Below are 16,201 nucleotides of genomic sequence, written 5' to 3'. Positions count from 1 at the left end.
CTGATTCTTGACAAAAAATTTTAAATTTTATATCTTTATGTTTGAAGCCTGAAATGTGGCGAAAGGTTGCAAGGTTCAAGGGGGCCGAATACTTTTGCAAGGCACTGTAAGAGCATAACATGCATGTACACTTTTTGCTGGGGACGGGACATTAATAGGACCAAACAGATTGGGTAAATGGGGGTCAGGGCTATATTTCTCACGAATATAAACCTAATTAATTGATAGGCTAACTGATCACTGCAAAATAAATCTGTATTGAGTAATACCAGTGCTTCTCAATTCTTTTCTGTTAGCCCTTCATAGGAAGACACTGTGCACTCATGCCCTGGTCCTCATGGGAAACGCAGTCTTCAAACAACTACCGCTTTTGTCCACCAGTGTTGCTAAAATAGACCAAAACTGAAAAGTTACCGAGTGTTGCTTTAAAAACCACATAAATAAAACAAAAATGAAAATTGATAGAAGGGGGTAAACCACGGTTCACTATATTTCTCACAGTTTAATTAACGTTAACAGCAGAAAACACACAAAAGTGGAGGACACTTCTCTCTAACCAGCTTCCTGCTCGGGTTTTGCAGGTTAGCAAATTCACACAGTTTAATGTTATGCAAACTCTGATGCAGGTTCTAGCAAAATTTCAGTAGTAAAATTAGTGGTGTGTTTCCCACCTCCATAACATTGACGTATTTTTACTAGGGCTGTCAAAATTATCGCGTTAACGGGCGTTAATTGATTTTTTAAATTAATCACGTTAAAATATTTGACGCAATTAACGCACTCCCCCTGCTTGTTAATTGTTTTTTATGGAGTTTTGCTGCCCTCTGCTGGCGCTTGGGTACGACTGATTTTATAGGCTTCAGGACCCATGAGCATTGTGTAAGTAATTATTGACATCAACAATGGCGGGCTACTAGTTTATTTTTTGATTGAAAATTTTACAAATTTTATTAAAACGAAAACATTAAGAGGGGTTTTAATATAAAATTTCTATAACTTGTACTAACATTTTTCTTTTAAGAACTACAAGTCTTTCTATCCATGGATCGCTTTAACAGAATGTTAATAATGTTAATGCCATCTTGTTGATTTATTGTTATAATAAACAAATAGTCCTTATGTACTGTATTTTGAATGTATATATCCATCTTGTGTCTTATCTTTCCATTCCAACAATAATTTACTGAAAAAATGGCATATTTTATAGATGGTTTGAATTGCGATTACTTGCGAGTAATTACGATTAATTAATTTTTAAGCTGTAATTAACTCGATTAAAAATCTTAATAGTTTGACAGCCCTAATTTTACATTACTTACAGTGGCTGCTGCTGGCTGAAAAAAAAAAAAAACTTCTAATATCCCTCCTCTTTGAAGGGGACGGATGAGGCGACATGTTGTATTTTCGTCGGGTCAGTGCATGTGTGTGTGGGTCAAGTCATCAGCCAATCAAACGTGAGTTTGAGGGGGGAAAAATGGACCAGCACATTCAGCAAGTGAAAAAGGGGTAAATATAAGTCTGACCATAATGAAAATAATTCACTTAATATTGGTAGGGTCAATTGTATGACTACACCATATGGGAAGGCAATCTAAATTACCTATACAACTGAGGTCATTATATCATGCAAATAAGGTTGCTTAAAAGTTGGTAGGGACAATTTGAGCATCCTGAAAAGTTGGTAGTGTTATGTCCCTGCCGTCCCTATGCAAACCTACGCCCTTGGTTTGGGAGTAAGCACATTCAAAATTGTGATGTTTTTTCGTAACATAATGCTTACATATTACGATGCTACTTATCAGCCCAGACATTAGAGAGAGAGAGAGAAAAAAAATGAGAATGTTGTTAGATGTTTTAACTAGCCAGCACTTTACAGAAATTCCTGCAGCTCATGCAAAATTGCTGTTGGCTGCCTTCCTGATCATTTGCTCTTTTGTGTTTTCATCAATTTCAGAGGCATACTCAGTTCTTGGATGTTGTGCCATATTTTCTTTGCTTGATGTTGACGGTCTTTACTGTGTTCAAGAGTGTGATATCATATCTTGGATACTATTTTTAGCCCTTCCCCTGAACTTAGGTGGGTACTAAAATACTGACAATCAATCAACAGCAGTAATCAGGTTGCGCGTGTTCACGTGGGAGCAAGCGAGGTGTGTTTATGCACCACGGAGAGCAATGGCTGCTGCATATACAGTGATCCCTCGCTATTTTGCGCTTCAAATTTACGCCCCCTCAGTCCATCGTGGATTTTTTTTCAATTATGAAAATACACATGAGCTGTCCCGAGCCGATCGCGTAGTCTCACTCTCGCTAATTCCCCCTCCCTCTCCCTGCTATTTGTTCGTCAGGCAGGCTGGAGGTTAGATCCAGCCTAAAAAATCCAGCCCAACCCAACACGGCCCGCTGGTATTGAAGCCCACCCCGCCCTGAGCCCGATCAATTAACTTTGCAGGCCCAGCCCGAAAAACCCGATTTTTTATTTATTTTTTTGTTGGAGTGACGCGGAAAAAAAAAAAACGCAGCAGCAGCATTTATCTTCATTTCTTTGTGTTGGCAGAAAAAACGAAATAACGCCGGAAAAGTTTAATATTTAAAAAAAACAAAAAAAAAACATGCGGTTTTGCGACACACAGCGGAGAATATTCAAAAGGATCCCATTTGTGTTGCCTTTGTGTGCATAAATAAAAGTGTCCTTCGTAACGAATTGTCAGTTGGCAGAAAAAAAGGCAAGTTTTCTGAATGTTTAAATAGTCTACATCTTTTTCTGATCATTATACAAGCATTTACACAACGAAATAACGCCGGGAAAGTTTAATATTAAAAAAAAAAAAAAAAAAAAAAAACATGCGGTTTTCCAGACACACAGAGGAGAAGATTCAAAAGGATCACATTTGTGTTTCCTTTGTGTGCATAAATAAAAGTGTCTTTCGTAACGAATCGCAAGCGCCACAGTGGGAGGAGAAGAAGAAAAAGCGGGCGGCGCCACGGCGTTCATGTGCGTGCACAAGCAAATGCACAATACAGAGAGCCTGCTCTCGGTTTTATTCCATTTTTTACTATAATTTATTGGTCGGCAAGGCAGCCCGACCCGAACGTGAATGCTTAACATTTTGGACCGGGTCGGGGTCGGGCACAAGATCTAACCTCTAAGGCAGGCAGGCAGTGCACTAGAGTTACTTAAAGTTAAAGTTAGCGATGATTGACAGATGAATGTGTTTGATCTTGTCAGAGTCACAAGCTTCACAAGCGCCGCATGTGTCAATCATCGTTTAACTTGTTAAATAGTTGCCATGGCAGCTCATTGTGTGTAAGTGAGCAGCTCCGAGCAGATTTGAGTAGACTAACTCAATGAAGCTTTTAATAAAGTCAAGCATTTTTCTACTACCAATTTTTTGTTTAAAAATAATTCGGTGGGACAGTAACATGTTTAAAACTTATCATAAGTATTACATTTGAAGTGCTTAAGTGCTTGGCCAAATTGGGGGGTTTCCGAGTGGAACTTCAAGTAACCTGAGTATTTTCCACTATGTACGTTAATTTTTTAATTATTCAATTAAAAAAGTGAATATATACTGTATATATATTATATGCAGGGGTGCACATAATTTTTTTGCCCAGGTTCTCAGAGGAGGACCTGGAGATGTGACTTGGTCCTCATTGAGCTTGAGAGCCGACCCGCCTGATGCGATAAAATTATGACAAGCTTTACTTAGAGCCAATTACCTTTAATTAATTATATTAACAATTAATGCTCGATTAACATCAACTGGCACAACAAAATTGCCATTACTTGTGAAATGTAAAGAAATAAACATAAAAGCACCAATTCAAAATAAAGGGCATTATGCGGCTCCCACATTCACTCCAAGCCTTTGTAAAAGTGGGATGCCCTCCTCCTCATAAGAGCTCATTGAACGTACATGTTTAGCTTTGTGAAATGCGAGCAAAAACACGTTTGTCAGTGCATAGCGCTGTGCAGGGCGAGTGGGGTGCTGTCTGACATCGATAGTTTGCTTAAGTGCCACATGCTCTGTTTTTTTCGTGCTTTTCAAAGTTTGGATGGCTGAAATTCTTTGACCCTACTACATAAAATGCGCTGCTTTTATTAGCGACATTGGAATTCTCACGGCAAATTTTGTACCACATTTCCGTGCAAGCATCATTTGCTTCCAGCCATGGTACCTACCTCCTGCAGCCACTTTTCAGCAAATGTTCTTTTTTTCGGTAGCTCCGGTGACGTCTCTCTCGTCTGTCTGTCTTTTGACGGGAGTGGGGGAACACGGAAATAATTACCGGTACTCAGTGGGGCCTGTCTCTTTGACATTTTGAGAAGTGATTTTCTCGTGTCTGCCGCAAATACAGTGGTCAGCCATCGGTGCGCAAAAGCGTATGTGCACCAAATGTTGAGTGCCCGCGCGTTTGTCTACGTCCAGTACGCATGCGCGCATGCGCACCACTTATGTGCACCCCTGATTATATGTATCTCTTTCTAATGCTGAATCTGAATAAATACATTGAACACACAAAAAAACTTTCATTTTAACTGCGAAAAAAGAGGGATGACTTCACCGTAAAGTTTGTCTTTGTTCGGGATAGTGTCATGTCATAAAATACGGAACCACTGGCAATGAATGTGAAGTAAGATTTTTTTTTTTTTTTTAATCGTTTAAATCGACGCATTATTTTTACTGGCCGGACCGGGTCAATGGTGGGAGCATTCTGGTGGCCCTGACAGTTTTAAAAGTACGTCCGGGCCACTGGGCCATTTACATTGTCAACCCCTGTAATCACAAACTGTTACTTTATTTTACTTTTCAGATCAAGCTCCTAGAGTTGTACTGGGGGCAGTGTTCTTTCTCACCGTGTAGAGGGGCAGCTGGTGCAGTCCTCTCTTTCAGGGCCCGTACACTCCAGACAGGTAGCGTCACATAGGAGACACTTGCCATGTTTGCCCATGTACTGCCCTGCAACGTGAACAACACAGTGCACAAACAAGCCTCAAAATCAGTCCACTTAGTCACCTCCTCTTGTTTATGCCTCACTTTCCACTTGAGTGACATCCTTACATGTTATGGTGTTGACATTCCTCTGCAACATTATTGTCAATGACAAGTGTCAGCTCATTTCTCGCCTCCCGATACCTTTGTTTTAACATTTCAAAACTCCCAAAACTGACTTACACACATTGTTTTTATTCTACAACATAACCAAACTCAGCAGTGGTCAAGGTGACCGAAATATATCACCTTACCTTAAATAAACGTTTTATTTTCGACTCTCGTGAGGGAAAAATGGATAGTGCCACGAGGTGGTTGTGGCACTAACAACACCGTGTGTCACTTGGCATCTGTAAGCTGATGATTCAAGAGAGAAAAGTTGACAAATATTTGAAAAGATGCCAGAGGGAACATAGCCTGGTGTGACTGTGGATTAAAGGCATCTTGTATCGGGCTGCAGCTATCGATTATATAAGTGCTACCAATTGATATATCTTCTCTGCGTTGGGAAATAACATAGGGTGTTAAGAAAAAGATCAACTACTACCTTTCTTCCCCACATTGCTTCCCACGATTATTCTAATTGTTGGGAGAGGGATTGTAAGGCTTTAGCCATTTAAAAACAGGCTCCAAAGGCTGCCAAAACTCACTCTACTCATTTTACGCTGCCTTTTAGCTCTATATACTGTATGGGTAAAACGGCGCCATTATAGATTGAACGCGACAATGCGTGAGTGGGTCGTGCAGCGCATGCTTTAATTGCGTTAAATATTGTAACGTGTTAAATGGAAAAAATATTAATTCTCGCCGTTAACGCGATACATTTGATAACCCTACCTGAAATTTAAACTAAAGACTCTGGAAGATTCCGATACTTTGAAAATGTCGTGATCGGACCCGATCGATCGGCATCCCGATCGATTGGGACATCTCTAATTACAACGCCACTAATTAAACAAAGCAGCAGAATTTGATTCGAAGCTTTTTTCCAAATTGAATTACTCGAGTTAATCGATTAATCGTTGCAGCATTTTCCTAGTACTACCAATGTCAGTAGATGTCTTCATTACAAAGGCCTAGGTTTGCATTGGGACGGTAGGGACATAACACTACCAACCAGGGGCGGACTGGGACTAAAAAGCAGCCCTGGACTTTGACTCGGCCCAGCCCACAAGAATCGCTATACGAAGGGAAACACAGACCCTCTAGTCAATGCCCCCCCCCCCCCCCGAAGACTTTTTTTTTTTTTTTTTTTTTTTTTTTTACATTTTATTGTAAAATGCATCAATTTCGTGCACTTTGAGAGAAAATGAAGCAAATGTGTCTAAACTGTGACTGTCTGACTTGGGGCGCTCAAAGTACTGCAAGGCTGAACTGGAGTTGGGTTCATTTTCTGTACTAGCTCTATGATCAACCTGAAAAAACAAATGAAAGAATTTATTTTTCAAAGCAAGTTTTATGTATCTAATTTATTATAATATATCTCTATATATCTGTCTATAAAATGATTTCATTGTTTATGCCATAATTCAGTGGTCTCCAAACTATTCGACTTAGGGCCGCAGCGGGCGCAGGATTTCATTTCAACAAAACAAGACAACACCTATGCACCAATCTGGTGTCTTACAAGTGCAATCATTTGATTGCAGTCAGGTGCTGCTTGTTTTAGCAGAAACTTCATTGGTTAAACTGTCGGTACTCGATCGGTTGAAACAAAAACCAGGCCCCACAGCGGCCCTTGAGGACCGGTTTGGAGACCCCTGCCATAATTAATCTTGCCATACAAATGATAAATTTCACTGAAAATACAATAAACATTTCAAGATAAATCCTGGATACAGAACCTTCATTGGAAAATATTAACCAGAAAACAAAACGATATATACATGATTAAAAAATATATCATATCAATTTAACTTGCTAAACTTTAATGTAAAACCATTCATTTAATAATATTTTGTTATATTTCTTCTCAATTAATATTGCTGCTGCGTGTGCATACGTTGTTTTACAGCTAAAATATTTTTCCTTAGGAGAGTGATAGTAGGACTAGCATACTGTAACTTGACAAGATTGCAAACGGACTAGCTGGCACTAACCCTTTAATTGTCATTTATTTCATTTAAAATGTAGCTACCTGGTGGATAACAATTGCCAGTATACTGAGCAAGTGACCCTCTTCATCCCTTTTTACTTGCCCTGCGCTTGTCTGGGGAAACTTCCACCAGTTTATCATTACACCCTCCCTCTTCTTTTCTCTCTCCCTGCACCGGCTGCACGTCAGAGCGGCTCCCGCTACCCCTCTCACTATCGCTGGGGGCTGGGCTGTTGTTAGTAACTGTTACCCGACGTGGCCGTTGCAGCCAGACTGCTGCTTGCGAAAATATTTGTCAACTTATGACATTTTAATGCTTTGCTCTCCAGTTTCTTTAATTTTTTTTCTCCCTAACCTTCTCCGCGCGACCCTTCTCTTTTCTTTTTTTGCCACCACCATCCATATTGTGCATTAACGCTCGTCGCTAGTTTGTTTCTACAAAGAGCCAATGAAGGCTACTTTGTTTTCTTCACTCTTCTAGCAGACTGGCGATGAACAGCCAGGCGCATTGCTGCCACCTGTCGGATTGGATGCGAACTGTAGATAATGAGAGGCTAGGGGGAATAAAAACAGTGAAGCTTAATGAATGGCGGCCGCCGGCCGTCCAGGGCACCGGCCGTTCTGTGATCCTCCAGAACCCACAGATTACCAGTCCGCCCCTGCTACCAACTTTTCATGATGTTCAAATTGTCCCCACCAACTTTTCAGCAAACTTATATGCATTATGTAATGGGTTCAGTTATATAGGTAATTTAGAGTGTATTCCCATATGTTTTTTTTCGGCCAGCAGCAGCCACTGTAAGTAATTTCAAAAGACGCCAATGTTGCGGAGGTGGGAAACCATTATTTTTGCTACTGAAAGTCCGACCTGCATCAGAGTTAGCATAACATTAAACTGTGTGAACTTGCTAACCTGAAAAACCTAAGTAGGAAGCTGTTTAGATCGAAGTGTCCTTCTGTTTGTGTTTTCTACTGTCAACGGTAATTAAACTGTGAAAAATGTAGCGAACTCTGCTGGAAACTATAGAACCAGAAAAACGTGAGCAAGAAGCTGCTTAGAGAGAGAGGGGTGCTGCATAAACTCATACGTTGCTCACACAACAAAAAAACATACACACAACATAATCCTAATTAACTATGTACATTAAAAAAAAAATCTTGGGATGCTGTGAGCTACCCACACTAGCGTTGCGATCGACTGGTTGATTGTGATCCACCCCTGATCTAGCCTATCTTTTAATTAGGTTCATATTTGTGAGAAATGTAGCCCTGACCCCCTTTCACCCAATCTGTTTGGTCTTATTTATGTTCCATCCCGAGCAAAAAGTGTACATGCAGGTTATGCTGTTACATCGTCCCTACCAATGTTGAGACCAAACCTACGCCCTTGCTTCATTAACACAACATACACTGCAAAGAGGGCATTCTTGATGTGAAAGCAAGGAAATATTTCGTAATTAATCAATTCCTTGGTGTGTCATCCGAGTGCGTGTTTGTGCAGGGACGCTGGAAGTCGCTCACAGCAGGGGGTGCTGAGGTTAGTTTTCCCATCCAAAAACAGCGCGTTTTAGTTATACACAGGGTATTTGCAGGGTATTAAAAACTTAAATCCCATAATTTGAATTGAAAGCCTTAAAATGTATAATTTTCTCCTAAAATCTCATAAAGGTCTTAAATACAATATTGAAAGGTATTAAAGTCTATTGACGAGACTTTACTTCATTTGGCTTGTTGAACCCAGCAGAGACCCTGCATACAAGGCGTGCACAATGGCAGTACACACGCATGCTAGATAGTTCACGCACTACTACTAGGCTGCTACAAAGACAGCATTGTATTTCACCTACAGTTTTAGTATTGGAAATAAAAGCGCCTGTGTATTATAATGCAATTCCCTGCAGTTAGACGGCGCAATGACACACAAACACATTTGATAACTAAAAGGTCCAATAAGCCTCGGTTTAACGCCCCCTTTTCACAAATAGTGCCTTATTCAACGTGACAGTAACAAGCTAGGTGTCAGGTGCTGACCATGTTATCAAAAAACAACAACATATATATATATATATTTCATTCCCACGGTTAAATATACGACTGTTTCAATGTTTTTATTGATTTATTTTCAGCCCCCCCCCCAAAAAAAAAATATACTAATACACTTTTTTCCCCCTCCCTAACACCAGGGGGTGGAGCACCCTCAGCACCCTACATCCCTGCGTGTGTTTGTGTGTACATTTTGGACCTACAGCGCCACAGACAGAGGAAGTAAGAAATGAGGAAGCATTCTAGGGAAGAGAAACCCGCTGCCACTATAGTACCTTCATTTTCTCAAAAACACTTAGCAATGGGAAAATTGTGATGCATGTGGTTCATGACTAGACCAACAAAAAAGTTTCAGGAACCTGTGGCTGAAAAGTTGTAGAAAGTCTGCCATTTTGATTGGAATCTGTCATTTTAGGGTCATTTTTGGTTGTCTCTCAAAGACGATCTCTTCCCTAGATTTTGCTGACAGACATTGCAACCAAAGTACATACTGTACAAGTTAGATGAGCCAAGCCGGGAGCATGTTTTGATGACTCTCCATAAGACAAAAGACTATAGAAACACATCAGGTCTATTTCATCTGAAAAAACAAAAAAGACCAAAAAGTCAGAGATTTTGGTTCAAAGCAGTGACAGGACAATGTGCCCTTTAACAATATATATCTTTTTAAATGTAAAAAGATAAAAACAAAATGGTCGCAAGCTTTTCTTAAACGACTGTAATTACTTGGGATAGGTTTTCTGAAAATTCAGCAAAAAAAAGTTTAACTCAGCATTATTGCATATAGGCTGTTTTCTAGTAAGGTATTGAACACAATGGCCACATTTCCTATCGAAAATGCAGAAGTGTGAAATTCAGTGCCAACCAATGACCCTTCACCCATAAAAGACCATTGAACTTTAGCTACTTCTTCTGTTTTTGTGTAATAGAAATATTCTAAAAAAATTACTGAGCTGTAAATGTGTTCAGGACAAATAACATTAAATAAATCTTGTAGTAAAACTTGTTGTTAGGGAACATGCACTGTGGTCGTGTACAATGTAACATAGGGAAAGTGCATTGTTGTTTTCATCTATGCTCCCCGAGCAGTACGACTAATAAGTGTTAGCCCAAAGCTGATCCAGTTAAAATAAACTTCATCCATAGTTCATACAATGTCACGTAGTAATAATTGGAGCGCATGTATTAAAGGTGTCCCATCATTTTATATACAGTAGGTTTTAAATTACATGTAAAACTCAAGGGTCGGTAGGCGATCCAATCAGCCACATAATTTTGGAGAGACAGAGAGAACGAAAAGTGGTATTTGCCATTTGGTATTTTTTTTTGCCATGTGGCAAAATGTATTTTGTCATCTGGCATTTTTTTTTCTGCCATGTGGCTTTTTTTTTTTTTTTTTTTTTTTTTGGTATATGGCATTTTTGCAGGCATGTACATGCCACTGACGGCTATGCACGTCTAAATTTTCCATGGCCAAAAAATGCCACATGGCAAAATAATTTTGCCACATACCCCAAAAAAAAAATGCCACATGGCAAAATAAATTTTGCCAATTACCCAAAAAAATGCCACATGACAATTAAATTTTGCCATGTGCCATTTTGTTTGCCATGTGGCCAAATGTATTTTGTCATCCGGAATTTTTTTTTTTGCCATTAGGCATTTTTGCAGTTCATGCGCATCCATGCCATTGACGGCTATGCACGTCCAAATTTTTCATGGCCAAAAAAATGCCACATGGAAAAATCTATTTTGCCATATGACAAAAAAAATGCCACATGGCAAAATCAATTTTGCCACATGGCAAAAAAAATGCAACGTGCCAAAATCTATTTTTGCACATGGCAAAAAAAATGCCACATGGCAAATTAAATTTTGCCACATACCGAAAAAAAAATGGCACATGGCAAAAAAAATACTACATGGCAAAATCAATTTTAACCCATAACAACAACAAAAAATGCTTAATTTTGCCATGTGGCAATTTTTTTTTGCCATGTGGCAAAATGTATTTTGTCATATGGAATTTTTTTTGCCATGTGGAATTTATTTATTTTGGTATATGGCATTTTTGCAGACCATGCACGTCCATGCCATTGACGGCTATGCACGTCCAAATTTTCCATGGCCCAAAAAAAATGCCACATGGCAAATTACATTTTGCCACATACCCCAAAAAAATGCCACATGGCAAAAAAAAAAAAAAAAAATGCCATATGGCAAAATCAATTTGACCACATACCAGAAAAAAATGCCACATGGCAAAATCAATTTTGCCATATACCCTCCACCCCAAAAAAAAAAAGCAATTTGGCAAAATCAATTTTGCCACATACCAAATAACACTTTACATTCTCGGCCCTGCTGTCGTTTTGAGCGGGCCACAAAAGGAAATCATGTGGATGGATTTCATGCATTTGTTTTTGTGTTGCAGATTGTCATCACTACAGTATTTAAAACAAGGGCGTAGGTTTGGTCTCAACATTGGTAGGGACGATATAACAACATAACCTGCATGTACACTTTTTGCTGGTGACTGGACATTTATTTTTAAGACCAAACAGATTGGGTGAACAGGGGTCAGGGCTACATTTCTCACGAATATGAACCGAATTAATTGATAAGCTAAATGATCAATGCAAAAAAAAAAAAAATCTGTAAGGATTTTCATGTGTATTGGTTTATGTGATACACCTTTTGATTCAAACCTTTGTTTTCAAAAACTACTAAAGTAGTAAAATCTTCCAGAATAAATGTCTGGATTTTATAAGCAAATTTAAATTGCAATATTTGAACATATAAATTATATTAACTTCAACAAAAAATACAAACTTGTTAATAACCTCTTAACTATCCAGGAATGCAAAAAATAAAGTTAAAACTCAGTTAAAAGGGTTATTTTCATATGGGAGAAAGTCAAAATGGTTTGGAATAGAATGCCCCCTTGCTTCAAATAAAATAAATTTAATGTGGTTGTTTTTTAAGTGTGTTTAAGTGTGTTAAAGAGTAATACATTAATTATTTATCTCATCTTCTTCTCCCTTACTTTCATCTCTAAAGTGGGTTTAGCAATTATGGAATAAAATTAAATCGGGATTAATAAAGCTTTTACCTTGATTAATGTATGATTATCTGAAAACGTTTGCATAAGCTGCAAATATTTTTAAATGAATAATGTAGAAAATAAATAAATACATTTTGATTCATTCATAAATAAATGCACTAATAGGTATTTGGTTTCAAAAGTGTAAAGTCAAACGTGCTAGCCTTCTAAACCAGTCCGTTTACAATAAGAAAAGCAGTAGCATGTGCTTTTTTTGACTGTCAACACAGAATGGGACCTGTCTCTCTAAGAAGCTTCTTGCTCACCTTTTTCTGGTTTCACAGTTTCCAGCAGAGTTCACTGCATTTCTAATTTTTCTTAATTAACATTAACAGTAGATACTCAGAGTTGCCTACTCAAGAGTTTTGCAGGTTAGTAAGTTCACAGACTTTAATTTTATGCTAACTCTGATTCAGGTCGGACTTTCTGTAGCAAATTTAGTGGTGTGTTCCCCACCTCCATAACATTGACATCTTTTTTACTTTACTTACAGTGGCTGCTGCTGGCTGAAAAAAAAAAAAAAATCCTTCCTCTTCAAGGAGGATACAGAAGGCGGCATGTCGTCGACATGTAATTCTGTCGGGGCTTTGTGAGTGTATGTGGGGCCACCCATCAGCCAATCAAACGTCTTAATGGTCTCGCTCTAGCCATGCACCCCTTCCCAGTGCCTCAGGTAGGCCTACCAACTGCTAGTGGAGGTACCAGTCTGGAGCTTAGAAGCCACTGAGCCTTTTCTTTTGCTGGTGATAAAAAATAAGCATTAAACATAAACATTAAGCATGTCTAAGACCAATGGGACTGCGGTTTTAATGTTCACTGTTTGTAAAACACTACACTATAAAAGTTAGGTGCACAATAAAGGTCTCCCTGCCAAGATGGCAAGATGAAAACAAAAATAAAACTATTTCGTGATAACACAAATTTGGACTAACTGGGAGATGGCTCCCAGAAGAAGCATTTTAAAGTCCTGGTGGGGTCTAGCCAGTCTCAAGACGAGAACCAAGTTATTTTTTTTGCCAAGAGCTTTGTCCAGCACTTGCCCTTAAAGATTGTATGGAAAAAAAGCCAAAATCCTTGCTGCAAACCTGCTCAAGAATTCCAGAAACATTTGACCTCTGTAATTGGAAACAAATGCTTCTAAACCAAATTTGCAATTTTATGCAATAAAATGCTATTATACAAAGTGATTTTCTGTTTTTAAATTAATTCTCTCACATTTAAAGTCACCTTCAATGAAATAAAAAGATTATTTCCATGTAGGAAATATTATAAAATCAACAGAATATCTAATATTTATTCTCCCCACTAAAGGGAAGGAAGACTGCGTTTTTAACACTTTTGAGGACGGACTGTAATACATTTGTTGACAAGTTAGTGATTGATTGAAAGAAAAATCAAAATGGAGCGTAAGTGCTTTCTGAGCCTTTTTCTTTAATTTACCATCAGAACACTGTTATAGTCCTCCTTGACCGACACCTTCAAGGCCAATCACAGTCTATTACTAAATCACTCGCATTCTGACAGCAGAACAAAGAAACAGAGTGGTATGAAAAAGTATCTGAACTAGTGCTGCAACGATTAATCGATTAACTCAAGTATTAGATTAGGAAAACAAATATTCAAATTAAATTTTGCTGCTTCGAGGATTCGTTTAAATAAAGTGACTTTGTAATGGTTTATTTTGAAAGTGTGTGCATTTAGTTTTATTGATTTGGGTGGATACACTGCCTTCTAGTCTGCCTCAATTCACATGGCTGAATCCAGGTGCTCCCTGTTAAGACCAACATAAGCTAACTTTTTTTTGAGCTAATGTTTTTTTTTTTTTACAATGCATTCGTAATTTAGTTTATAGGTATATTTAGCCTATTTTTGTGGGAATATGTGTCTGAACCATTTGTTGGGAGCATTGTAAAAAAAGTAAGCATTTTATGGCATTCAAACTAGCGGACTTTTGCGATGTAAGTTAGCCAATTGTTTTTTTGTTGTACATAGATCCTCATTTATTCATTTTTTTATACCGTTTGAGGCTCAGCTCTGGTCATTTAATTTTTCATGTTGCTTATCCGATTACTCGATTATTCAAACTAATGGTTTATCGATTAATCAACTCCTAAAATAATCGATAGCTGCAGCCCTAATCTGAACCTTTTGGAATTTCTGCATAAAATCACAATCAATGTGATCTTTGTCAAAATCACACAAATTAAAAAAACAGCGTCTGCTTCAACTAAAACCACCCAAACATTTATAGGTTTTCATATTTTAATGAGGATAGCATAAAAACAATCACAGACGGGGAGAAAATAAGTAAATGAACCTTCTGCCTTAGGAAATTTAAAGAGCAATTGAAACCAATTTTTTACCAAACAATTTAAGTCAGTTGTGTGCCCAATTTCTGATGAGTGGTTTAAAGCTGCCCAGGCCACTATAAAACACACACATGTTAAGAAAGTCTTGATAAGAAGCATTGTCTGATGTGCACCATGGCTTGGTCAAAAGAGCTGTCTGCAGGGTCCCCCCGGGATTGATAAATCTAAATTCAAGACTTTTAAGACCTTTTTTAATGCCATTTCAAATGAAAATGAATACTTTTCTCGCACCCATTATTTAGATAATATTGAATCATATTAAAAAAATAAAGCACTGAACATCAAATTTAACCTCAATTACTAAGTGTGTTTGACAAAAGAATGCACATTTATTGAAGATACAATTAAAACACATTTAAATATAAGGTCTTTCAGATTTTCTTTCCCAGGATAAAATGGATTTTACACTATTTTTGTAAAGAAACTTCAGAAATTTCATTTACAATACAACAGGTTTCCCTTTTAAGAGGACCTATTCAAGGTGGTAGGTCGGTGATTGTCAAGCTGGTCACCTTAACTGTAAAGTGCTTGGGAAAATCTTAAATCACTAAATGGCAGTAGTTTACCATTAATTACTACAAAATAAAAAAGCAACACATGACCATTTCCCTTGGTAAATGTTTTTTTCTAATCACATTACAAGAGGTATACAAAACACATGTTAATCCTTTGTTAGCTATTGAAGACATTTCTTTTAATCAGATAGAGAAAATCCATACTCTTATTCAATCAAGAAAAACATTTAAATATACCAGGAGGTGTTTTACTATCACCTACATTATAATTTGCCTATCACCATGCCATGTTATTCAGATCAACGTTACCCCGCACTCGTTCCAATAATAGTGTCAACCGTGTTGTGTATCTGAGGGTGATGGTGGATCTACGACTCCGGTTTATCCATGCTAAGGCTAGTGAACCTGCCAATACCCCATTGAACATGGCTAACTCTTGAGTTAAAACTACGAAATTCACATTCATTTGAAAGGCAAACCGTGCAGAAATACATTATTGCATCTAACACATTTTAATTGGAGAAATTGCCAACTTACTTTGAAATGTTAAGCAGGTCCCCTGCCTTCACATGACCCATAAACTGCGACCCAAAGTATCTGGATGCGACTTGGTCGCCGATGCAATACCTCACATGCTGGTCCAACTGTTTGGATTTGGTTATCTTGTTGAGGCTTTCGTCGAACATAACAACTAAGGCATCTGAGCAGTTCCTTGCGTTAGCACACAGTACTGTGCGATTGCCTGCTGGTGTGATGTTGATGCTAATGATGCTAACAGCGCGCACGCACGAGGTGCATTATAATTTGTAGTGCAGTGCATCGTAAAAATTCGACGCGTCATCTTCGTTATGGATTAAAAAAAACAAAAAAAAAACTTTGTCACGGATATAATTTAGGTTGCACTGAGATGTTCGTCAAAATTAAAACCACGGTGAAAAAATTCCAGACTTACGACAGCTAATTTAATACTTTTAATACCTTTAATAATGGAAAACTAAATTCAATGCTTTTTTTAATACTTTTAATAACCCGCGGGTACCCTGTGTCTGAAAACCTGCGATCAAGGATTGTTGATTTGT

General features: G+C 38.1%; 1 protein-coding gene across 1 annotated transcript in view; it reads right to left on the bottom strand.

Moving 5' to 3' along the window:
• The window catches only part of LOC130913537 (proprotein convertase subtilisin/kexin type 5-like), a 305,474-nt gene that overhangs the window by 49,492 nt on the left and 239,781 nt on the right, over positions 1 to 16,201 (bottom strand). The window contains exon 21 of the mRNA XM_057832213.1: positions 4,862 to 4,964. Within this exon, the coding sequence (XP_057688196.1) occupies positions 4,862 to 4,964 (103 nt within the window). The remainder of the gene's footprint in view (positions 1 to 4,861; positions 4,965 to 16,201) is intronic.

Source organism: Corythoichthys intestinalis, chromosome 3 (genome assembly GCF_030265065.1).
Source record: "Corythoichthys intestinalis isolate RoL2023-P3 chromosome 3, ASM3026506v1, whole genome shotgun sequence".
Taxonomy (NCBI): Eukaryota; Metazoa; Chordata; class Actinopteri; order Syngnathiformes; family Syngnathidae; genus Corythoichthys; species Corythoichthys intestinalis.
This window is presented reverse-complemented; position numbering and strand designations above follow the sequence as displayed.